Consider the following 25,129-nt stretch of genomic DNA (forward strand, 5'->3'; position numbering starts at 1 on the left):
TAATAAAAAGCATTCAGTAGCTTCTCATAAATCACTATGCATGGAGCTACTGTCTTTTTCCTGCTATTTTTAACCCTGACATTCCTTGCAACCCTCTAAGAGCCATTGTGAAAATACCCACTCCAACTTCATCCTTCCACCCATTGCTTGCTTTCCTTTTCCTTTGACATGAGCTACCATGTAACCTTAACCCTGCCATCTAACTTCTCTAATGCCTCCAGTAATTGGGTCAGTCCTTCACACCTCCAGCCACAGAACTCCTACTCACCATGACTACAGCTGCCAGCTCTGTCCTCCACCACTCCCCGTGTGACCAGTTCCATTTCTGGAAAACCAGATCGGGAATCTCCACTTGACTCAACCACTGCCCACAATTTCTAAATGCATTTGGAACTGGTTTCATTTTTCAGAGGTGAAACAAGGATCTTGACCTCATTATTCACTTCTTGCAGTAAATTTTACTTCTCTCATGAGACTATCAAACAGCAAATAATTCTATTTAGAATCTATTAAAACATTTAATACAATTGTGTACCAACCACAGTATGGTTTATGTACTGTACATGCTGTACATACCGTGTACAATTGTGTACCAAACAACAGTTGGCTGATCCTGGTTACTGATTAAAACAAGCAAGGCCCTCAGCCTTTTTACCATTCAAATTTGGCCATTGTTTGCAAACGATCCAGAGGATCCTACGTGCTGAAACTACATGAGATGTTCAGCAGCAGGGACTGCTGAAGTCAACATCTAGCCACTCCACGATCCCGTTGCAAGCCCTGCTCACTGGCTTTTGCAGTGGAACAGCATAATGCCTGGAAAGCCATTAGCCATTAACCACTTCCCAAGTTACCCCTCTGTTGAGTCTTCAGTTTTAGCCTTTCCTTTTCATTTGAAGCTTTTGTCGCAAAGTCATCCAAAGTCCAAGCTGAGTTCCTGCTGCAGGAAAAAATTAAGCCTAAATACAATGAAATTATTAATAATACATTACGAACTCAAGAAAGCAACAGTTTGCTACAGATAAACATTACAAATTAAAACCTTTTCGTTTCTTCATTACTGAACACTTTTTATGTTACAAAACAACATAAAGTTAGGTTAGAATAAAGAGAAGTTTTAGAAGCTTTTAATTTTGTTTGAAGCATGGGTACAGAAACTCTGAAATAGGCTGAAATTTTGCCAGGAACCTACCTTTTGGCTTGTTTGAACAAAAGAGTTTGTTTCTGTGCAGTATCAAATTCTTGCTTCTAAAACGTAAGATTATAATCAGGTTTCCCTGTTTTCTCGGTAGATTTTATTTCGTGACCTAGGAATAGCGTCAGAATAAGCTTGTTTGCTAAACAGACAAGCTTCATGCCGACAACGGAAAGTTTCACTGTAAGAACAGAAAATATATCTTTACACAGGTTAGCTATTTCATTCCAAGATCTAATCTTTGCAATAAGAAATGAAAGAAATGAGTACTTGAACTTGATTCATAGGCTCCAAGGAAGGTCTTACAAAAACCAGCAGACCAGTGTGATGTGTTGCCACATTAGATCTTTTGGCAGCACATCACAACCTTGCCCATTAACCTTCTGCCCGTGTGCAGTTCTAGGCATAAATGATCCAACTTGGCTACTGTCTGATGCAGAGTGAGGGAAGATGGATTTAACAAAAACAAAAATTGTGAAAAATGCTACTACTTGGGACAGGTACGAAGTGTAACACATATTTGTGGGGCACAGCATAGTTCATGTTTTTCTTCTCCCTACACAGCAGAGTATCTACCTGATAACACAAGTCTCATGTATGAGTCCACATACATGTCATAGTAGGCATTTTCTTGTTATTTCCTGTAAATACAGTTTATCACAGTTATAGTTTATTGTGATAGAAAAAAAAACAAAAATAAGAGCCAGTCATTTAAATTACAATCCTTAAACTATCAGTACCATCCTAAACCTACTTTTTAAATATCATGACTGTTTTTTTAAAAAAAGAAAAAAGAACCACAATTCTTGCATTTGCAGTTATCTAGTTTAACCCAGGACTTTTGGTTTATGAAGAGAAAGGTCTCCCTCATGTGGAAATCTGCCCAGTAACTGTAAAAGATATAGAAACATACAGTACTTTTTCTTCCTGATAAAAAAATTCATTGCTTAGATTTGAAAATTCATTTCTGGAATATTCTAAGCACCTTTTTGCAATGTTTTATTTCATCTAAACTACCATCACAGTAAGGAAAAACAAAAACTAACTAAAAAACCCCACTTTGGTAAGATAGGATCCCCATAATTTAAAAGGAAAGTAAGCAAAATACTTCCAAATCCAGTCAAAATGGAGTAGAAATTAACATAGGCAAAATCTCACAGGTTTTAGGATAATCTTGCATGCATTCCTTTCACAGGATCAGTTTCTTGACCTTTCCTCTATAGTTTTTCTTTGGAATCTTGCTGTTCTCACTCACGCGACTTGCATGCATGGTATTTTCATGACCCCAGCAAAAATGGGATCAAAAACCATCATCAAGTAAGAGAGTTAAAATTCACTTACTTATGTGAGGTGATACAACTAAATAGGTTATATATTGTGCCTGGAAACTTTTATGATTCTTCATATTTGTAACCAGTGTAGGTCAAATTAAGTCCTTTCAAATTTTCCCGTTAAAAAGAAATCCAAAAGGAAAAGAAAGCAATCCCTTCTTTTTCTGAGTTGATATTCTTTAACAATAAAGTTTCAACTTAAGATTCCCAATATTTTCCCCCCTTGAAACACAGAGTTTTGACCTCAAGTGAATCTTTCTTTCTAGAAAAAGAGGAAGAAGTCTTTTGAGTTGACCAGGCATGTTTTCTTATTTTGTGGCTGAACCAACAAATAACACACCAACCATATTTACAGCTATAGTTGAAATGCCTAAGAAATGCTAATTAATAACCAAATTAAAGTTTGGTTCGTATGAATGTTGTAATACCAAAATCAAAACAAGGTATAATATCTAAAGACAAAGATAGTGCACATGAATCAGTGGTTGCATTTGGGATGCAGAATTGGCTTGCAAGACATTTTCCCTGATCTTTCAGGAAAGCTGCAAAAATAATTCCTTGAGAGGCTTTCTCTCCCAATCAGCTGGGATCATGGAATGTCTGAAGCTTTTGTGTGTCATTTCTGCTTACCCCCCTGGATAGAAACAGTAAAAACCCTGGACTGACTTTTACCAGTCACACAGTGGACATATTCTTCCTCCACTCCCTTATAGGCATGTGTGCTTGTATTTTTTATCAAAATACTTCACAAAGCAACTGAAACTATTATAATTGTTCAAGTATGACTTGTTAGCAAATGCTTCAGATAATCTGGAAAAGAAATGTCTGTCTAGTCATCAACAAAAAAACAGTAGTGGGAGAACTGCCAGGCTCTGAGATTTCGCTCATTTCTCCTCAAATAAAGGGAAATCCAAATCAGTCTTTGTTTTTAATTCTATAGTATGTTTTCATAAACAATAATTTAACATGCATAAGAACAAAATATAAAGGTATTACATAACTATGACAGCTGTAAAGGGTCTCAGTCTTGCTAAGTGTCAGAAAGCTGGGCTGAGCCCAAATTACCGTGAAAGTAAACATAGCTTTAAGTCCCCCCAGCACACATTTGTGAGCCATCAATACCACAGAACAACACAGAATAAAAATGCAAGTGTTTCTTTTATTGCTAGTAGTGCCTCCTCCTCCTCCCCCCAGGCTTAAAATTTGATCACAAGACATTAGAAGAGATACAGGGCAGCAAACCCTCATATTGATTAGTATTATAACAATTCACAAACAAATTACCAGCCAAATTTCTCAGCTTCTGCGTATCTTACTTTTTTTCCCAATACATTGAATTTTGCAGCCCTTTGCAATTAAAAAGTCACATTACTTATACAATTAATAAAAAAGTATTAAAGTGTGACCCAAGTGACCCAGAATGATGCTCAGTGAGGTGTGAAATACTCTGACATTTGCAGCTCATTTCATAATCATGTGCCATCACAAAGAAACCATAACTCTACTGAACACACAACCCCTTACTCAAAAGGAAAGCTCTCTGGCTTGGTTTACGCTCCAAGAAATTTTGGAGCATATCCATCCCATCCAAAGATCCTCCAGGTTTCAGAATAAGGTTTCTGTATTTCATTCCAGCCTGATAAAAAAGATAAAGCAGAATGTTATTATTTCTTGTGCATCATCTCTTCATTTATTGTGTATTTAAAACCCCCAAAAGTTAAAACAGCTTCTCTCCTCCAAGATTTACTTAAAACCAAATCCAGAATATACCACAAGTATGATTTAGATCCATTGGAAGGCTCAAGACAGCAGAAACTTAACCTGTTCTCCAAAGGAAATTCTTATTCTTGTGGCTCTGCACACTTTTGGAATCACATACAGTGCCCAGTTTCTGGCAGATATTCAGGATTTAGCTCACACACAATCTCCAAGCAATCTTCAGTAATGGATTATCCCTATGACTGACAGTCTGTGAAAAGGAACCTAACATCTATTAAGAATTTCATAATTTCTCTTTCTGTATTCTCTCTCTGGACAACAGATGATAGTTCTATCCATGGTACTGCGGAATAACATGGTACACATACAAAACGCATAAACATATCTAACTTCCTTTTGAAGGTATCTTAGAGCAATGGAAAATCAACTCATGCTCTATATTTTCAGGAATAAACCTTACTTCAGAAGGAATGGGATTCATTCTTTTAAAAAAAAAAAAAATCAATCAAGACCTTCTGAGACAACAGTAAATTATGAAGGCTTTCTTAACAACAAGTCATGTTTCAGATAATTTACTTGAAGTATTTTGGACCTCTAAGACATGAATATCAATGAGAAAATGCAAAATAGCATTTTGTCAGGCATAAGTCACATTATATATATATATATATATATAAATTGAAGAAAACAAGGTACTTTCCTTCAGGCATTGTATATATACTTCCCTCAACTCAAAGCTATAAGATTATAGGAATACATAGCGTCTTGATAGTTGTACTGCAAAACAAGTGTTAATAAATTTCCAAGACCGCAACTGTGTTACCAGTTGCATTATCATAATGAACATCTTATATTTTCCAATTGTGTTAGTTGCCAGTTACACATCTAACACAAATGTGACAGAACATTTAACGTAGACCTCATTGTGGCATTCAGGTCAAATCACTCCAAATTATAATCTTCAAAAGGTTAACTTTTACATTTGTCTTGACATTCCTTAGAATCATTAAGATCATCCCTAGTTTCGATGTAATTATTTCATGTTCATGAATTAGATTCTAGCAAACACCAATGAAGAAAATATTCTTTTGAACTATCTGAGTAAAACTGAGCGTTTGGTGTGGGTAAAACAAGTCTACCTCTACAGACACAGCCTGTCACCCTGTTTGAGGGAGAACAGAGACAACTGCAGAGAATGTGCTTCAACTGAGGGATTTGACAGTTAAGGAAGTTACAAAGTTAAGTGTTTGCTGAAGAACTGTTACGGATACAGTCTCGCGCTAGTTTCTATATCTGTTGCTCAAAGCAGGAAGAGAGGTTTTCTTCTAACAGGAAGAGGTAAACCAAATTTCTAAAAACCCTAGTCATGACAGAGTAACTGCTTTACTTTCCTGCTGTTCTGAAAACTAGTCTAAATCTCTAAATACCATGAGATGTGAATAAACACAAAAATTCCTTACTGATAACCATTTTCAAACAAATATTAGATACCAATATGATAGAACAAGTAATTTTTTTTTTTTTACAAAAAAAAAAAGTTATCCCCATCTTGGGGAACTCTACGGTGCTTGCATGGAATGGAAGTAAAGAACAACAAAACAAGTTAAAAGATAACTGATAACTGATCTGAGAAGATTGTATTGCTCTGAAGAGGGACTAACAAGCACATGAGAGCATGTACGTGTGCGCACATGTCTCAAAAACACCCCCCCATATTATATATGTATATATATATATTTATATATATATGCGCGCACATGGCATACACACTAGAACAACCATTTTTCTTCCTCACTTCTTAGCCAGGACAGCAAGCTTCATGTTAAAGAGAGGCACCAGTAGCATTTTAGCTGAAGCACAGTAAACATCCACTTGTTTCTAGCATAATTAAATTATTCTCAAGGCTTCTCATGCAAAGACAAAAGAGAGAAACCAAAAACCTACAGAAAAATCAGAATAAAGGGCACTTTAATCCCTAGGGAGAAGTAAAGGTCACAGAGCAATTCCGGAAAATGTAGCTTAAGGTTTTAGCTACACAACCATTCAGAAAAGAGTTTTGAAAGAAGTGTGTAAAGATAACAGGGAAAAGTCTGTGATGACACTGGAGAGGGTGTGCATGTGTCACTACCAAGGCACAAAAGTGACAGAAAGCCCCACAGTCTAGCACCCTCACCCTACTCCATCTCTCCCCAACTGCAAGCAGCTCAAACCTCCTCCCAAAATATATATTTTTTTAATCTCCATAGAAACTGCACTTTTTTCGCTCTTACTAAACATGCCATTTATTCTTTCCATCCCTACGAGGGACATTCCCTAAATTACTGGGATAAGTTTGGTCTAATAAGCAGTGTGTTTTACCCTCGTGCACCTGTCAAATCTCTCAGACTCCAAAATCAAGCCTTGACCTCCAAACATTGTAAACTGAAGAGTCTGAGCAGAGACACTTCCTTCCTCATAAAACTCCTTTTCCCACAGTTCTCACTGGCCTCATCACTTCTCTATTATTTGGCCCCTATCCCATCTCCTCTTGAGATTCCTCTCTCTGACCAGGTCAAGGTTTAATCTTGTTTTGTTTCTAGCAGTTTTGGTTGCTGTGATAAAGAAAGAGAGGAATGAAGGCAAATTCCAGGAGAGGAACAGGGAAGTGGAGCACTTTTTACTTGTCCCTATACACAGTAACTGGGTAGAGGCAAGAAAGAACTAGTGCTGGCTGCTGAATTCCTGAAGATGGCTGAGTGGGGCATGAATACCAAAAGATCTTTCCCAAGATAAAGCTACAGCACCCTGGGCCACAGGTCCAAACTAACACAATCATCTCTGAGAAACAAAAAAGATATCCAGAACTGGCAGGGCTACTAACTGCACTCCTAATTGGCTCTCTGCTGGAGGCAGAGGAGCCCTTAGGGCTACACAGAGGCAAAAAGACCAGGAAATCAGGAACTCATTAACAATTTAAACTTCGAAAGGCATTTGGGAGAAAAAAAAAGAGAAACAAAACATAGTTGCTAAATAATAGTTTTGTCAATAATAACTACATAAAAATGATCATGAACTAGAGGTAGTATTGGAGAAACTGAGCACTATTATCACACAACCTTCACAGCAGAATAACATGCATCCATTCTCGCAGTACAAGAGCATGGATCTCAACACAAAATAAAAACCAGTGACATTGGTCAACTAACCCAGAAAGTGGGTTAAGAATCAAAAAGTAATTGCAAATATTTGACCTTAGGTAAAAGTTACATTAAAATCTACATGTTCTTCAAAATTTCCTGATGGTCTTCTAAAGCAAGAAAGTTACTTATACACCTTTTTTTCCTTTGTTCTACTGGATTTGATAGATGCAGAAGAAGTACGTGAAACATTAAACCTATGGATCATGCTGATTACAATATATCTGATTCTAGGGGTAAAGTACAAATATCATTTTAGGTAAAAAATATACAGCACTTACCTTTGGATTCATTATTCCCTGTTGTTTAAAGCAGCTGTGAAAAATGTCCATGGAAAACACTTCACTCCACAGGTATCCATAGTACTGGCCATCATAACCACCTGCCAGATGTCCAAAAGTAGCTGGCATGCTTGTTCCTTAAAAAGTACATTAACAGTAATGTATTTAAATCAAATTCAATAATTTCCTTGATGAATATTGTAGTTCCACAATAGAAAAAAAAATAATGCACCCTCAACTAATCTGAAACCTATGACGAAGGGTTTGAGGATGCCTCTGAGAGTGCCAGCTGCACTTCTCTACCTATAAAGGAAACCTCGTTTCCTATTGCAGGCCAGTTACACATTTGACACAAATGCGACAGAACATTTATTGTAAATCCCATTGTGGTATTCAGGTCAAATCACTCCAAATTATAATCTTCAAAAGGTTAACTTTTACATTTGCCTTCATGTTTCTTAGAATAATTAATCATCCCTAGTTTCAACACAATTATTTCAGGTTCATAAATTCTTCTAAGAAAACCTTTATTTCATTTTTTTTTCCTCCTCCTTATGACAAGCACTATTGGACAAGTAAAGTATGTTCATTCAAAGCATTTCGACATGCCTAGAAAAGTTTCATGGTAACATACCTGGGGTTGCAGGTATTCCTAGAATCTCCATGCAGTTTCTGGCATATTCATCTGCAGGGTCAATAGATGGCTTTGTATGGAGAGCCTGGTCAACCTTGCTCAAAACAATCTGACGGAGAGTTAGAAGACCTAGTTGGATATATTCAATTAATTACCATCAAAGTAACTGGAGTTTCTTTAGCACCTTTTATGCAAAGCTTTCAACTCATATCCTGAATTAGTAGAATTTTAATTGAGAAAACTTGGAGTTGTGTTATTATTCACTTTTGAATTCTTCAGTTAGAGGGGCATATTTTTAACAAGGAAATCACCATTATAAGCTCCGTCTTTCCATGAATCCCCTCATGGATCGAAATCAAATTAAACTAGACACACGGAAATAAAATTTCAGCACTCAAAATGATGCTCTCAGTTGCTGTCCTCTTCATTATGCCATTTAACTCAAGGTTTACAAAGATATTACCTGAAACAGCAGGTAACAGTAGCACAGATGCTACTGCTATTACCTGAGACACTGCAAAACGCAGAAGCTATTGCTGGTGCTGCTTTAGGCTCTGCTTTTTCAAGAAGCTGCAAGATTTGAACCTTTGCCCACATAAGATACTTATACAGCTACAATGGTTGTACTAGCCAGCGAGAACAGGCACTTCTCATTTCAGGACAGGGAAGCAAGAGACAAACAGCTGTAGGCTTACGAGATAAGTTTTACCAAAAATGGTTAGAACAATGAGTTCGGGAGAGACTTGATTACAAGGAGTGAGAGAAATAATAACAACAGGATGAGGAAAAACAGCATGGGAGCACGGTTTTGGTGTCCAGATAATAGGTAAGGTGCTACGAGATGTGGAAAAAGAACAGATGGAGACTAGGGAGACTTAGACTGGGGAGGCTGCGTATCTGTCTACTGGAAGGTGGGAAACATGGGCCTAGCATTCTGTCAGGGGGTTTACAAGCAATGTTACATGTGCTCAGTAAACATGCAAACAATTTCCATGTATGTGAAGTGTCATGGGCAAACGCAGAAAGCACTGTACTAATCTACAGTGTCTACTCTCGGCTACCCAAAACAAACAAAAAAACCCCACCTCCCCTGTCCCCCCTCTCCCACAAAAAAACCCCCACCACCACTCCCTGTCCCTGTGACCATCTTGTATGTGTGTGTGGACAGCCTGGCTGGAAAACCAGACTGTTTATACAGCAGTATCTGTCACCATAGCCTTTTCTAACCGTTATAACTCAGGCTATTAAATCCAGGAATTACTCATCCAGTGAACTTAACTTCGTTTCCTGTAGTGCACACTTAATTCTTCACGGCACTGACAGTGATAATATAGACACAGAGGAAGTATAATTGGACTTTTATGTTTTACAAAGGATATTATCTTGACCATTTCCTACCATTTTTAATATATTTAATATAACAGACATACATTGGGGGAAGATGGGGGAGAAAGATACCTGTATTAGCCAGTCTAGAGGCAGCGAGTTTCTCAAGGAGAGTGTCTGCAACATGGCTCTCATCTTTATAATGTCTTGACATTTGTTGTAGTGGTTCTTTTTCCCATACCCAGTTCTCAAACATTTGCGAAGGAACCTCTACGAAGTCCGTTTCCACATTAGTTCCACTAAACCTAGCAAAATCAGTCTACAAGAGAAAGTCATTGTATTAAAGAAAAATAAGATTTCTAGAAGAACATAATCTTTCAGATGCCAAAAATTTGAGTGTTAATCAGAGCAGAAAGAATCATATCAGCAGGTCAATACCAAGAAAAGAAGAAAAAAATGAGGGCATAAATTCATATATTTAGGCTACCACCAAAAAACAAATGGATTATTCAGTCATTGTTTAGTGCATTCTCTAACACTGTGAAATTATATTAGCATTTATCTTAATAATAATCCTTTCACTTAGGCTATGACAGCAGTATGAGTGTTTTAGAGTCATCTTATGAAAATGATATAAATTAAGGAATTTTGTTACATTATCAACATAAAAATTATTTCCAATTATATATTCAGAACTGCTTATTGTATTATCTAATGCACTGATTGAATGATTTTACTTGACCAAGTTAACCTAATAAGTGCTAACAACTTTCTTCATTCACAAAGCGTGTGTTGTGTGTGAATATGAGAGAATGAACATACTGCACAATTATTTGAACCAATGATACATGAACTGAACTAAATGAATCTGGGCAGCTTTAGGAATGAAAGGTCTCCACATTTCACCCTCAGTGATTAATACAACAATCTTCCATCTGTAAGCTAATCATATCAGAGCTTTTCATTTTATTTCACTTCACTATTGTCAATTCCTTAAAGCTTATCTTCTCCCAGTACTAAGAAAAAAAGTGAAATTAGTTAAAAATATCTGCAGTAGTTAAAAATATAGGATACCCACAGAACTTCCATCTCCAGGTGAGAAGGAACTTCTTTACTGTGAAGGTGACAGAGCAGTGGAACAGGCTGCCCATGGAGGTTGTGGAGTCTCCTTCTCTGGAGGTCTCCAAAACCCGCCTGGATGCAGCCCTGTGCCACACGCTCTGGGTGTGCCTGCTTGAGCAGGTAGGTTGGACCAGATGATCTCTACAGGCCCCTTCCAACCTTTAAGGTTCTGTGATTCTGTGCAACTGGCAGTTATATCACATGCAGGTATCATGAGAACAGAAAGGCAGAGAAACAATTGCCTTCTTATATACTTGTTAGTCATTCAAATCCTTGCTGAATCCCAGGTAGGGAGAAAAGATAGGAAGTAGTAGCTGGGAAGCAATGATGATAGAAATTGCTAGAGGAAGAGACAGGAGGAGTGTAAGAGTATCTTGGCCTCCAGATATCCTCACCTACCCATCCATAATCGCTCCAAGCTAACCATAAACAGCAAGGTATTTGTTTCAGGCACGTGGACAGCTCTGCCTCCCCAACGCCACACACAGGTCTCTGCTCTGTGCTGGTGCCTTGCTTGCCAGCAGCTCAGTCACTGCTCTAAGTGCACTGTTCTCCAAAAGCTTCATCTGCTGCTCACGCGCTCCCACCCAGCCAGATCCCTCCATACACTGGGGAGGACCTGTCCTGAAATGTCAGCTTTTAACCCGCCAAAACAAAACCAAAAAACCATGACACCCTTTAGCACACACTAATCAGAGAGGTCAGGATGTGCTAACGTGGGGCAGGGAACTTATCTGCAGGTGTGTTTATTAGCCCATTGAATGAGCGACAAGAAATACAGCAGCAGCAGTTACGTGCAACAGTTACATACACGGAGACCACTTGAGCAGTGAGACAGGCAGCTGCAAGCAGCTCAGCCTGCCCTATCTGCAACTCCCCTGCAAGTGAGGAAATGCTTCAGCCCTGCACAGGCTCTACAACACACGAGCATTTTTGCTGGTTACCTAAATTATGTGGGCAGTTTTGCAAGAAAGCTGAATGTGTTACTTTTATCAAGAGTTTCTAGTTAGTTAAGGAAAGGACAAAATTCTTAATTTCCGAGTTGTTTTAGGGTAAAGATGATCAAATTATCACTACATTTCTACCTTTGAATAATTATATAAATACAAAATTGTCCAGCTTTTTGCTCTGAGCTTTGATAGAGCATAGTTTCTTTAATTTGAGATTTAACACAGGATTGTCATGTTCTCATTTCTTTCCTCCTTGGACACAATTTCTAAGATCCAGATCAACAATTAAAACTAATGAGTGCTATAACTCCCCCAAATTTTATGATTTGCTACCTACTTATAAAGGAAATTACAGCAACACCACACAAAGGCTGGACTTACGGACCTGTGTTACCTTTAGTGAAAGAATATTGAGACTTGTCTCCCTTTCTGGATCTTAAAATTTTAATAATAATGGCCTATAACAATTATGGCATATTATAAATCTATCATCATATGGCAGAATCAATTTTAAACATAAGTAAAAATGAAAACAGATTTTTCTTTATTCTAATGTCTTGATGTGAAATCGGCAGCCTAGCTTCAGTTCTTCCTGCCAACAGGGAAGGTCCCAAGTGCCAGATGGGAGAGCAGGAAATAAGACAGCTCAGGCAACAGCCATTTTATGCTTTTGATATGAAGAATGATAACTCAAAAGGAGTACTACATACCAGAATGCTGGAGGTGAAGGCATAACCCTCTGGACTCACAAACTGTTTGCATTCCTGCAGACAGCAGCCTTTTTGTTTGCTTGTTTCTGCTGAGATTGTAGCATGTGACTTGAACCATAAAAAGCCTCTTACTAGTTGCAGCAGGAGCTGCCATGGAGCATCTTTACCTTCTACACAGATCTACTCGCTACACAGGTATTCTCAAGTGAAAACACAAAAGGACATGCTCTTTCACAACCTTTTCAGAAGCTGTTTTTACTGCTATACTTTTAAAAGTAAATTAAAAACAAAGTCAGCCTTCCACTTTGAAGAAATACCAAAAAACGTACACTTACTTTACTGAAACCGGAAGCCTAGACTAAAATAACTTACACTTTGCTCTGGGATCACGGGAAAAGAAATAGGCCTTACACTGAAACAGAAACATCACTAACCTGTGCACATATCTGGTGCATTACATGCCCAAATTCATGGAAATAGGTCTTCACTTCATCATGTCGCAGCAACGATGGACGATCTGATGTTGGTTGTGTAAAGTTGGTGACCAGAGCAGCCACAGACATCATCCTGTTGCCATCAGAGAGAAGGCAGCCAGGCTGGAGGCCAAAGCACGCTGCATGCCCATACTTTCCCTCTCTGCATAAGAAAAGATAGCAGCAACTGTCTTTAGACCATAAGCTTGCTCACCAGAAAAAGCCCATTCAGAGACCAGGATGATGAATCAGCATCTCCTGGAAGGTTTATACGAAGAAATTAAACCTGTTCATTAGAATGATCAAATATCACGTTAAGAACACATCAGGGAAAAGCAGTACTCAATCACACCAGTTTAAGACTGACAGCAGCTTTTACAAGTGTCTGATTCTTATCTAAATACCACAAGTACTGACTTCTTTAGTTCTATTTTTAAACTACTCACGAACACTGTAGCAGGAAGGACTATGTTTTATCCGCTGAAGCAGGAGCTTTTCTTATGTTACAGGACATAAAAGAATAGAGTTTACTGCATTTTCTGTGAGATCCTAAAACTTAAGGGGAAACTTTAAGTCAGAAAAATCCTATTAACAATTATCTTCAGCAATTCATATAGGACATGGAGAAGAGGGAAAGTAGACAGATGAAGAAAATCAGTGCATGTCTTGAAAGAACTTATATACTTCTGCACCAACCAAACCAATTTCCTTTCATTCAGAGAAGTCTTTACATCAATTTATATTAGAAAAAAAGTACCAATGATTTTATAAATTGCTAAAGAAACAGGCAAAAAGGTCTATCCGAGGACAAAACATGTCAAATTAGTCCAGCCTCCTCCTTTCACAGACCAGAGATGATCTCGATAGCTAAGGAAGAGCCACAGAGATGAACCTGGAAGCACATTTCAAGGTTTGCTCAACAGGAAATCCTCCTTGGCTCCCATCTATTTGATATTTTCTTTAGCAATTTGGACAACAGATTACAAAAATACACCTATGAAGTTTGAGATGAACAGGGAGAAACACTTGGCATACTGGGCTATAATCTGAACAGGCAAAAGTAACTTTAACACAACTGAAAGGAAGAAAGTCAAGTCAGGTATTAAGGAGTTAAGAAGAACAGTAAGAGAGACAAAATGATGGAGAACTGGCTAGACAGCAGTATTACGGGAAACAGAGTAACAATGTTTCATGGAGCAAGTGTGATCAAGGAATGCTATATTACATAACAAAAATTAAAAAATCAACTATTTTTCCTCAGAAAAACAGAGGCCTCAGATTAAAACTTCTGTGATACTGTACTCTAGAGGTGTAAACAACTGGGAACAATTCAGGAAACAACCGGGAACTGTGTTAACGAACACAGTGATAGCTTTGCCAGTGAGACAGTTATTTACTTCCAAATGCAGTTGCTTCCACTGGCTCAAATCACTTCCCTTTTAAACACATAAATAAAACAGCAAGTCAAAATTACCTGGGATAAAGGTCCAAATAGAACTGCCCTAAAATTTCTCCTGTTGAACTGTCCTTTACTGTGTAAAGAGTGACACTATCATGCCAGACATGAGCACTCTCCACTTGCTCAAACACAAGTCCAAGCAGCTTCTGGTAGATATTCAATAAGCCTTCTGTAACAGCCTCAATTGGGAAGTATTCCTTCAGCTTCTCTTGATCTATGGAGTATTTCAGCTCTTGAGTTTTGTTCATATAATAATGAAGATCCCACGCATTGATTCTTCCATCGTAATCAAAGTTTCTTTCTTCACACTCCTTTTTCTTCAAGTCTAGAATGAATTTACTTTCCTCCTCAGCTAACGGTTTCAGCTTCTTACTCAAGTCATCTAAAAAAAATAAAATGAATCAACTTGTGTTCCTTATTCATTTCCGTTCCTACATCTACATTCAGACATGTCTGAATGTGTCCCAAAAGCAGGTGTTATAGTTCTCTACTTATTGATTAACATGTCAATTGTTCGCTACCTGTTTCAATGAGTTTTAGTTGTGAGCATGCTCCAAACAGCACAGGCATGCACACAAGCCTAGCAGTGCTTGGAAGGATTTGGTAAATTCAGATTTTTTTCAAAGACATTGGAAATGAAAAGCAACAACATATTCGCTCAAATCTTTTATTCTACTTCATGAAGTCTCCAGTGTCTTGATGTGCTTCTGTAGAAGCAAAGATTGCAATAACTGTGAGTTCCTGGAGGTGTAAGAAAAAGTTTAAACTCCACTTTCTTCCAGGATCTTTCAAAGCAGTTTCTGATCTAGTCCCAGCTGAAGTCTAAAAATATATTTCATACATCTATAAAAGAACAAGTAACTGAGGAGCTTTTGTCTTTGCTATAGTGCTCTTCTAGACTAGTAAAGCTACAAGATACTAAATTCCTACAATCCCATTTTTTTCAGTGTAGTTCTTGGACAAGAAGGGATCACAGCACTAAGTGCTACATCAGTGCTATATAAAACACTTAAGCTTCCTGAAGATTACATAAAGTAATTAAAGTATTATTTTAAATAAAGTATTTATTTCCAGTGGTCTTTTTTAACTTGAATAGAAAGAGGAAACTCAAATTGTATTCTGAGCATTCTGCATTACAGTAAGAAAGGTGCTCAGCACACGCCTGCTTTCTACTAACCTCTCAGGCAGCTCAGGAGCACGCAAGATGCTCAGTGGCATCAGTTCAGATAAAACTACCTCATTTGGAAGTTACAGATATTTTTTAAAATACCACAGACTGTGTCGGTATCACAACAGTCATATCCAAGCACATCAGTAACTGTTCTAGCCCCACAATCCTATGGAACTCATCAATGCATCTTTCACAGCCATTTCACTTTCAAATAAAAGATGCAAGTACCCTGTAAAAATTTCTCCTCCCTACAAAAGCAGCCATCAGAAGCAGCTGTTGCGGAAAAACCACTGAGCTGCCTTGATCGGAATTCCTTTGTACCTCTAACAAAAGTTGTGTTGTAACCAGAACAGAAAACATTTGCACAAAAAGGCACATACACAAGTGGATTACTAAAAAGGCCACTCTGGGCCTTAATGAGTTATAAGCTGCTCCTCTAAAACCTTTTATGACTGAAGAATTATCCTTTCTCTCCAAGCAGACTTGCATCTTTTATTATACCTAATGCAGTGCTGCCTGTGCGCAGAAAGACACTAACCCTGCAGACACAAAATACCTGCAGCCAACTTGAGGGAATAAAAAGCTGCGAGTGTGACACAGCCTCTTGAACTGATAACGTATGCTTATGCCACACATGCTCTTCTGGGTCCAAATTAGGATAATTGCATTCGGGGACAGAGAAAGACCTAGCAGTTTATCTGTAGTGGCTGTCCCAAAGCAGTTATTTTCAATATGCCACAGTAGAGGCAACAGAGAGCTCCTTTCTATCTGAACACGATGCATGCTGTGACCCAGTTATGTATTTAAATTAGTCTTGGCTGGGAAATCACAGTGCCACTCTAAATATAAGAGTATTATATATAAATAAAAACAAACCTAAGAAGGCTGTTACATTATCTGTGCTCTTTGCAGTGTTCAATTCCAGGACAAAGTTGGCGTGAGTATTATATCCAAGAAGCTCTGCTATTTTTGCCCTTAGTGGAAGCAACTGTGCAAGAATTCTTGTGTTTTCCTAAAATAGAAAAAAGTCAATTTTGTGAATTCAAATCAGTCAATGCGCATTATTAAAACAGTTATCGAAATAACATTTGTAATCAAGGACCAACAAATATTTTAAATGAAACATGTTAAAACTTACGTACATGAAAATATAACTTTAGCTTGATTCTTCTATTTTTTTTGTTGCAACACTTGATCACAGACAGCTAAATATCTCATTTTCTAATCTGCCTGGATCATTACTTTCCTTATAAGGAAGTTATTATAATAAATCTATTTCAATTAAATTAAAAGGTACACCATTACCTTTTAAGATAACAGATATGTGAGTGTTGCAAAGAGTTGATTTCCCTTATTAATAATTTAAGGATGTTAAAGATATCAGGGATGCAACTTAGAGGAGGCTTAAATTACTAGTTCCTGCTGAAAACAGGCTGCAAAGACTAATGGTGAAGATAGACTGTTAGGCCAACACACAAAGCTTGGTTGCAAGTTTTCTTATTTTGCTCACTCTGACAACAGCGGTCAGAGTATGGAATAACATTCACCTGAAACACACACACACACACACACAAAAAAAAAAAAACAGCTCCTTGTCTGGCTGAAGAGGAGGATCCCCAAGAAACTGAAAATACAGTTATGTTATTCTGCATTTCTGGAAAAGCACAATTTTACTGGGAAAACCTTTTTCAAGGTGTGTGTAGAACTCCAGATTTGAGGCTGGTCCCACACCTTTAACAGCATACCTTTAAGTGTTCAGCTCTTGGTGCCACATTTTCTCACTGGGTGCTTGCCACGTTTTCCAGTACAAAAAAGCTCCAAGTACAAAAGCTCAGCTCTGCGCCGCTCCCTAAAGAATGGCTGGTACAATTGCCACAACAACACTACCAGCCTTCTGCCCTTTTCATTATTTTTGTACCTAACTAGGTGCCTGCTCTCATCAATTTCAAACAAGTTATTTGTGAAACCGTTTCTCCTCTTTTTAAGACATGCTTCCAGCTATTTTCCAGATAATTAACTGACTTGGCTTTGTTTTGTTTTAAAAAAGCATTTGTTTCACATTTCACCTGTATTTCCTAATTAAAATACATGCTCAAATAACCTCTTTCATTCTGAAGAGTCCCACTTCAGATGCTCCATTCAGAAAGGCTCCTCTGGGAGCAAAGTGCCACCAAGTAGCTGCAGAATAGACAGTACGGAAATTTGGCAGCAGAGCAAGATCCTACTTCTATTACAGCACGGCTCAGCCTTTGACACGCTGATGCAGCTCATCATCTTCTAAAATCCTTATGTGTAAGAATAAACTGGAACAAGGAAACCCTGAAGTCTGCACTGACAGGTTTTGATTTATTAATGCTAGCCAAAACATAGAGCTCAAACCCAATACCCAAAGGGCTCTCTCTGTTTTTGAATTTTGTCATTACCTATAGCACAACAGTCAATATATGATGTACCTCTTTGCATCTGGTGTTAAAGGCAGATTCCAGTTTCCTCCGTGTTTCTGAAATGCAACACTTCTTCATGACAGGAAAATAGTGGGGATACTTCAAAGTAATTTTATACTTGTCTTCCATAGTCTTCTCTAAACTCTTAATAAAGTCATCAGGAAGGCCTTCTGTGGAACACAAATTAATAAACAATGTTGACCAGAATTAGCTACTCCTGTCTCATTTTGGGAGATTATTGCATTTGTTTTGCTACAATCCAATTTAACATCAGGAGTTTCCATTGAAAAACAGCTCTTCTTTTTCCAACTACTTGCCAATACTTTTTTTTTTTTTTTCAAATCAAAACCAAGTAGAATGAAAATTACTTGTGACATTTACTTGTGAGCAAAAGAGAAAAAGGACAGAGCTAGATTAAAATTAATATGACTTTTAAAATATTTTTCCAGTGTTATTAAATAATGTTTTATACCATACCTTCCAGATAATGAATCCCTAATTCCCCTATCAAATGAAATCTTTAAAGTAGCATTTAAATGACTGAAGTGGCTTAACTATCTGGCAGGACAATTTTCCAGCTAATTGCAATGAACAAAATGGACACTGGGTTAGCTGATGGCAGAGAATAGACAAAAAGAGGCAGAGAAGAGTTATTAAAGAAAAGCAGGTCAGATGCACTGTTTCTATAAGGCAAGCAGTGCAATACTGTATGAAGAACTTAACTCTACAAAAGCTAATTCTAAACCATCTTTGGAGAAGGATTAACAAGGAAATGGGGAAGAGCAGAATGCAGCCAGGATTGCGTTTCATCTAACCATCACTAAGTGGAAAAAAAAAATTACTCAAATACAGCTGGTACCACTTACCAAGTTCTTGCTTAGAAAATAAAAGAAATGTGTTTTCCTCATTCAGGTTCTTGTTAAAATCTATACACAGTTCACTCAATTTTTTCTTCATTGTCTTTATTTCCTAAGTCAAATACAAACTGAAAGTTAGTCGAAAAAGAAACACTGAATGCTTTGCAACTACTAACCTGCACATGAACAGTATTTCTTTATTTTTATTTCTTTTCTCAAGCAAGGTACTCTCAGGCTCACATTTTTTTTTTTCTTGGGGACCTTAGCAATATTGTTGAATATTGTTGCCTATGAAAGCAACAACAGAGAAAGCTATCATTACAATAGCATTTCAAAACGTTTAAAAAATTTTAAATTCAGAGGATATTAACTAGGTAAAGAATTTCTCTGCATTGTATTATGTGCTTTCATTTACCTAATCTGCAAAAATCTAAACTAAATCTAATTCTAAACTGTTAAATAGCAGGTCAGAAAATCAGGAGAATTATTTCAGCATCTCAAATGCTGAAAGTGCTACTTCATGATTTTCAGGAGTGACGAGGGCTTTTATTCTCCCTTCACAGGACCAAGACTCTCAGCACTGCCTGGGCCTCCTTGAAGCCACCTCGCATTTGTTATTCGGAATCACAGAAGAGAAGGGTTGAGGTTGGAAGGGACCTCTAGAGATCTAGTCCAACACCCTGCTCAAGCAGGAGGACCAAGTGCACATAACTAACATGTAACACAAGAGCATGTAACATGTAGTGCTAAAACCACTATCATCTTTGAAAATCTTCCTTTACCTTTACAACACTGGCTAATATTGGAAATTAAAATTGGAAATTGTGTGATTGTAAAAATTACTACCTATGCACTCTGAAGCTTGGACTCACAGCTAACATTTTTGCAAGGCCTTTTGGTTAAAAGGCCATTTGGTTAGGAATCCAAGGAATCTGGTAAATTAGGCTTCTTCTCTGATCAGAAGATACAGCAAACTTAGATATTCTTCCAGATTAAAAGAAACCTGAGGGGTGATATGTTCTCTATCCACTGAGTACTGGGAGAAACTTACTAATTTTAAAATCTTTAAATGATTGAAGTTAAGAGGATGAAACTGGGACTAAGAACAGACAGGTAAGATTTGAGCAGTAATTAAGCAAGCTCCAAAGGAACTTTGGCACGTTAAGCAAGTTCAGCACTAACATGCTTACTAGATCAGCTACACAACCATCATTTCATCCCTTCAACATTTTTTTCATTTTGCTTTACAACCTAAGAACCCATACTTACATTTTGCACTTCTTTAGGAAGATGCAGCCCATTCCTTTTTCCCACTTGTACGGATTTCTCCAGATATCGCTTTGTTTCAGGCTTTACATTTTCAAGATTGCACGTTTGCTGAAACATTAGAGGATAATGAGGGTTTTTTTTTCCCCTGCTCTATGACATGGTACGAGAAACATACTTACCAAAATAAAGTCTGAACAAACCTGTTCTTTGGAAGAACACTATAGAAATAATAAAGCATCCTGATTTTTTTTAAATGGTTACCCTATATTCTTTCACTGATATTGAATATTCTTTCTTTGATATAGGAATTTTTAAAGCAGTTTTACTCAGTATCAGTGTCAGAAACGAGAGCAGAATCGCTTACATGCTGTCATAATGACAAGTCCTTGATGCCTGTGGTGCAGGGCACTTAAAGCTCTTTCTGTGGCTTTCCTACAACATCATTAACTTGCAGAAGTGTTAGTAAGATGGGATAAAACTCATGCATATAAATCTTCCTCTTTCAGGACAAACCTGTGCCAACAAATAAGTGGCATGGCTAAGGCTGGTTATGCCATTAACAAGATGCTTTCATGATGATTCTCCAAAGCAACCAACATTAAAAGACAAAACTGTATGGAACAGACCGCTAAAACAATCCTGTTAGAGACTAACTTCTAAAGAAATATCCATTCAAACTGACTAGACTAATTCAGAAACTTACTCTTCCTGTGCTACTTTAAAATATTTTAACTTCCTCTTCCAAAAACAAATTGATTATTTAAAAAAAAAAAAGCCTAAGTTTTAGTACTTGTGAGAACAAAAAAACATTTTATTAAAGTTCACCTTAAAGGCTGGAAGCTGTTGGAATCAGCTCCAACTTGTCTTAACAACCTTCTCGTCAGCTTGCCTACTTACAATTAATTGTTGACTGGCATCCCTGTAAAGTAAGGATGTTGAAACATGCAAATTTTATGAGAGTTACACAACTGTCAACTAATGACCTGTCAGTGCATATTACCTCTCTCTCAAACAGAAAGGATAAGCAACAAGAATCCAGTAGTATCCCCGGAGAAAACAGATAACAATAAAAGCTCAAAAGCAGTGATTTAGAAATATAAGGAAAAAATTATGAGCTTAAACAATTTAAAAAGAATTCACACAGCTGTAAAACCTGAACGATGTCTACTCTGACCAGTGCACTGACTGGTGTGATAAAATCTATTAGCAAAGAGTAGCAAAGGTCCTGACAACAAAATGAATGCGAGCACACAGATTTTCCATGATTTACAGCAAAGTCTGATGTAATGTGCAGCCAAAGCAGACCTAGACTCCGCAAGTACAGAAGTACGATGACAACTGATGAAAAATTTACCCTTTTTTTTTCTGAGAGAAAAATAATGAAATATGCACTTGAGATGTAGTTAATACTCAAGAGATACTTCTTACCACCTCCTTTTTTGATGAAAGCTGATACACTGCCATTCTGTAGGCTGGGAGACAAAAGTATCTATCGACAAGACACATAGCAAAGGCCAAGAGGGCCTGCAATTACTGAAGAGCAGATATCAACATAAAAGTGACTAGATAACCACACAGGGACCAACCTGCTCTCTCAAAACCTCACAGGCCAATTGGGACAGGCAGCAAAAAAAAAAAAAAAAAAAAAAAAAAAAAAAAAAAAAAAAAAAAAAAACTGCTCAGGTGCTAATACAATTTGGTGTATCTCCTGATATTCTGAAGATGGTCTTTGGGAAATTTCCACTAGATTGGGAATGATTAAAAAAATAAAATATGATTAAAAAATAAAATAAACCATGGAGATGAGCTTTTAGAATCACGGAAGAATTTGGAGTGCGTTTAGCTTTCCTAATGCATTTCAAAGACAACAGTCACAAGTCTTCACTCCTGCTCAACATGAAAATGGTCAAAACTGCTAAGCATTAGGTCAGCTCTGCACAACACACCTATGTATGTGCCAGCAGTCAATACAGGAGAATTTTTAAGTAAAAAGTACTACTTTTTTCACACTCCACTTTGTGATAAACCAACATCAAGTAGTGCCATTATCTGGTGCACCCTTCACCACAGCTACAATTTTTTTTGCTACACTGGCCTCTGCTGTTTTGTTTCCATAAAATGATGTAAAAACTTCCTTTTGGAAGGAAGCTGTCTCCTCCCCATGTCAAATCTCACATTTTCAACTCTCATGTATGATAAATGCATAAGATAAGCCATACAGAATGCTTCCCCCCACAAAGAAATAATAGGAATGCAATTATCTGTTCCCTGTGACCCTCAGACTTCCTGTTCTGCTTCTGGCAAAGAATACTCCCTGATATTCTTCACCTTGATAAAATTCATATGCTACCAAGCGCTACATCTAGGATTTTCAAGAAACGCTGTGATATTGAGTAAAACAATATTTGAAATAATTAGAATTCTAACATATAATTTTTTCCAGAATAATTAGAATTCTAACATATCATTTTTTTTCTGACCTAAGATTCGTAAAAAAAAAAAAAAAAAAAGGAAACATGACTTCACCACAATAGAGGTGAAAAATGCAGATATTGTGATTATGTTAACATTTTTATTGTGCTGTCAGCCTTACTAACTGCAAAGCTCAGAAAGGGTCTCAAAAAAATGCAGGTCATCTGATCTCTAAAGCGATTCTTCTTTCATTGAAGAAACAATTAAGATTGTGAAAAGCCTGAGTTACTTAGGTCTAGCATACATATGAAATTTTGGATCTTCACAGAATTTTTATATGGTCATGGCTAACAATTTTAAATATCTGGTTTTGAACAACTATGCTACCCCATTCCATGGAGAAATCCTGAGACAGAGTAAGAAAAGAAACCTATTTAGAACATCAGGAAGAAAAACCACAGCAGCTGTTTACATCAGATTGAGTTTCCTGAGGGCGTGTGGGTGGAGAAGATTGGTAACATTCTTAAACAAGCCTCTGCTAGCCAACATGTGCAGATGTTAGGAACGAAAATTAACAGAATAGCTTCACTACCAAATTCACCTTTAGTCAAAATATCAGGTCGCAAAGTAAAAGTTTCCTTAAGAAGAAGATGTGGAAAGTATTCAATAACAAATCTGAGGCATTTCTTCCCCTCAATGTGTTGAGAAAAAAAAAAAAAAAAAGGCATTTCCACATTTTTAAACTGAATGTGTCACACATTTTCCATCATGAACTGTTATTCAATAAAGCAGAATTCAAGAACCAGTTAATAACTTAGAGGTTAAATCCTGAATAAAGAGAGCAAAAACATTCAAGATATCTTTGAGAGCTAGGAGAGTCATTCTCTTCATTGCATTTTAACTTCTCCCCCTACTTTAAGATTGTGAAACTAAACTCATGTATCTCAACAACTGTATCTTTGACAAGGTTAAATGATAAAATGATCTGAATAGAACATTTTTTCTTAGTAGAGGAGTTTTCCCCCCTCCATGCCCCTATCTGCTCCTGACACCTGACTTTTCAGCCAAGAATTTCTAACAGGAGAAGATGAATTAGGCAAGAACTTGGTATTATGATCTGGAAACACCAAGACTCGCTGGATCCTGCATTGTTGGCAATTTCACATCTGCCATCCTACAGTAAAACGCATTATTACTTTCTTAGCTATTATGAAGTTGATGATTGCTCAGAATAGTGCATAATTACTATTAGCAATCACTTTCAGAACTTAAATCATTTCTCAACAACTTCAGAGATAAAGCACAACCTCGAATTCAAATTCCATAGCAGCAGAATCCAATCTAAATTAGGGATTGCTATATTGTCCCCCTTTCTTTTTTCCTTCCTCGCTTGGGGATGCTCTGGGCAAACCAGTTCAGGAAGCTTGGCCAGCAGAAAACAATTTGCTTGATTTTTCCTACTGCATTTCCTTCTGCTGGTCTAGCTTCCTGAACCAGCTCACTGGAAGATTAGACAAATATCAAAGCTATTGCAAGGAAACACGTGCCTAGAGATGGGAGGCAAACAGCAGGCACACCAGGCTACAGCAGCTTAGGTCTCTGAGGAACCACAGCCACAGCCTGGGTAGCTGTGTCCCACTGGGAACATTTGACTGGTACAGAAACATGTGCAACACACACAGGAATGGGCGTTTTGAAAAGCACAGCATATGCCAACCTATTTAGATTTTCTTTCATTCTTGGAATTTTATCTACATTTCCGCAAGTTACTCACAGTGATGTCATTGTGATTTACCTGCAAATAAACAATCTTCTGGAAAACATCTTCTCTCATGCTCATCTCCACATCAAAATTAGACAGCTTTTTATCAGCTTCTGTGCTTGCTAAGCGCACCTCTTTGTCAGGTGAGACATGCTGTGGAAAATCCAACATGCTTCTTTCCACTGTTTAAATAAAAAGCAATGACACTTTAAGGATAAGGAACCTGTATTTACCAATGAACTGTTCTAATAATGCTCCTTCTTTCCAACACTAACAGAAACCATAAAAAACAAGTACCCAAAGCATCCTGAAGTTTCAGATCAGACCTGAAGCTAATCAAGTGATAACAGCTAAGGTAAAAATGAATAGGTAAAGGGATAAAACTATACTCATTATAACAAACTAATATTTTGCAGCAATTATTCATTAAAGAAATCCAATCGTTTCACCCTTCCAATACCTCTAGAAGTCAGCTGAAATGTATGTAAACAGGATCTATAGCTTTTCAAAGACAAATGATTTGTAAGCATCAGTCGTCTTGACTGATGTTGTTTCATAGCTGACACAGATGCTTCCTTTTCAATTTTTAAGCTGGAAAGCTCTGAATCTTTCAAACATGCCCAGCTGTCCTGAAATTCTTTCTACATTGCCATGACACAACACTTTCAAAGCCCCTCTCTTTCCTTATTGAAGGGGAAGCAATAAGGCAACCACAAAGGATGCGGTCTATATTTTGAACTTTGAGGTCAGAAGCTGAGTGAGACTCAATTTTAACTCAATCATTTTTAAGTGTACATTTGAGATTAGATGAATTCTTATTTTGCAAAGGTATATTGCA

At 37.4% G+C, this 25,129-nt stretch overlaps 1 protein-coding gene across 7 annotated transcripts in view; it reads right to left on the bottom strand.

Moving 5' to 3' along the window:
• Positions 1-3,465: 3,465 nt before the first annotated feature.
• The window catches only part of NLN (neurolysin), a 34,586-nt gene continuing 12,922 nt past the window's right edge, over positions 3,466-25,129 (bottom strand). For 6 of the 7 annotated variants that reach the window (XM_026038265.1, XM_026038303.1, XM_026038295.1 and 3 more), the window contains exons 3-13: positions 24,325-24,473; positions 20,118-20,225; positions 18,858-18,960; positions 18,001-18,161; positions 16,424-16,559; positions 14,392-14,758; positions 12,879-13,080; positions 9,795-9,981; positions 8,337-8,465; positions 7,703-7,839; positions 3,961-4,162 (exon numbers count right to left, since the gene is read on the bottom strand). In XM_026038265.1, coding sequence (XP_025894050.1) covers positions 4,028-4,162; positions 7,703-7,839; positions 8,337-8,465; positions 9,795-9,981; positions 12,879-13,080; positions 14,392-14,758; positions 16,424-16,559; positions 18,001-18,161; positions 18,858-18,960; positions 20,118-20,225; positions 24,325-24,473 — 1,814 coding nt within the window. In that variant the 3' untranslated portion in view covers positions 3,961-4,027. Of the gene's footprint in view, positions 4,163-7,702; positions 7,840-8,336; positions 8,466-9,794; positions 9,982-12,878; positions 13,081-14,391; positions 14,759-16,423; positions 16,560-18,000; positions 18,162-18,857; positions 18,961-20,117; positions 20,226-24,324; positions 24,474-25,129 lie in introns of all 7 variants that reach the window. The other variant, XM_026038258.1, reaches the window with a different exon arrangement.

This window comes from Nothoprocta perdicaria, unplaced genomic scaffold (genome assembly GCF_003342845.1).
Source record: "Nothoprocta perdicaria isolate Ctin4 unplaced genomic scaffold, notPer1 scaffold_1, whole genome shotgun sequence".
In the NCBI taxonomy this organism is placed as follows: domain Eukaryota; kingdom Metazoa; phylum Chordata; class Aves; order Tinamiformes; family Tinamidae; genus Nothoprocta; species Nothoprocta perdicaria.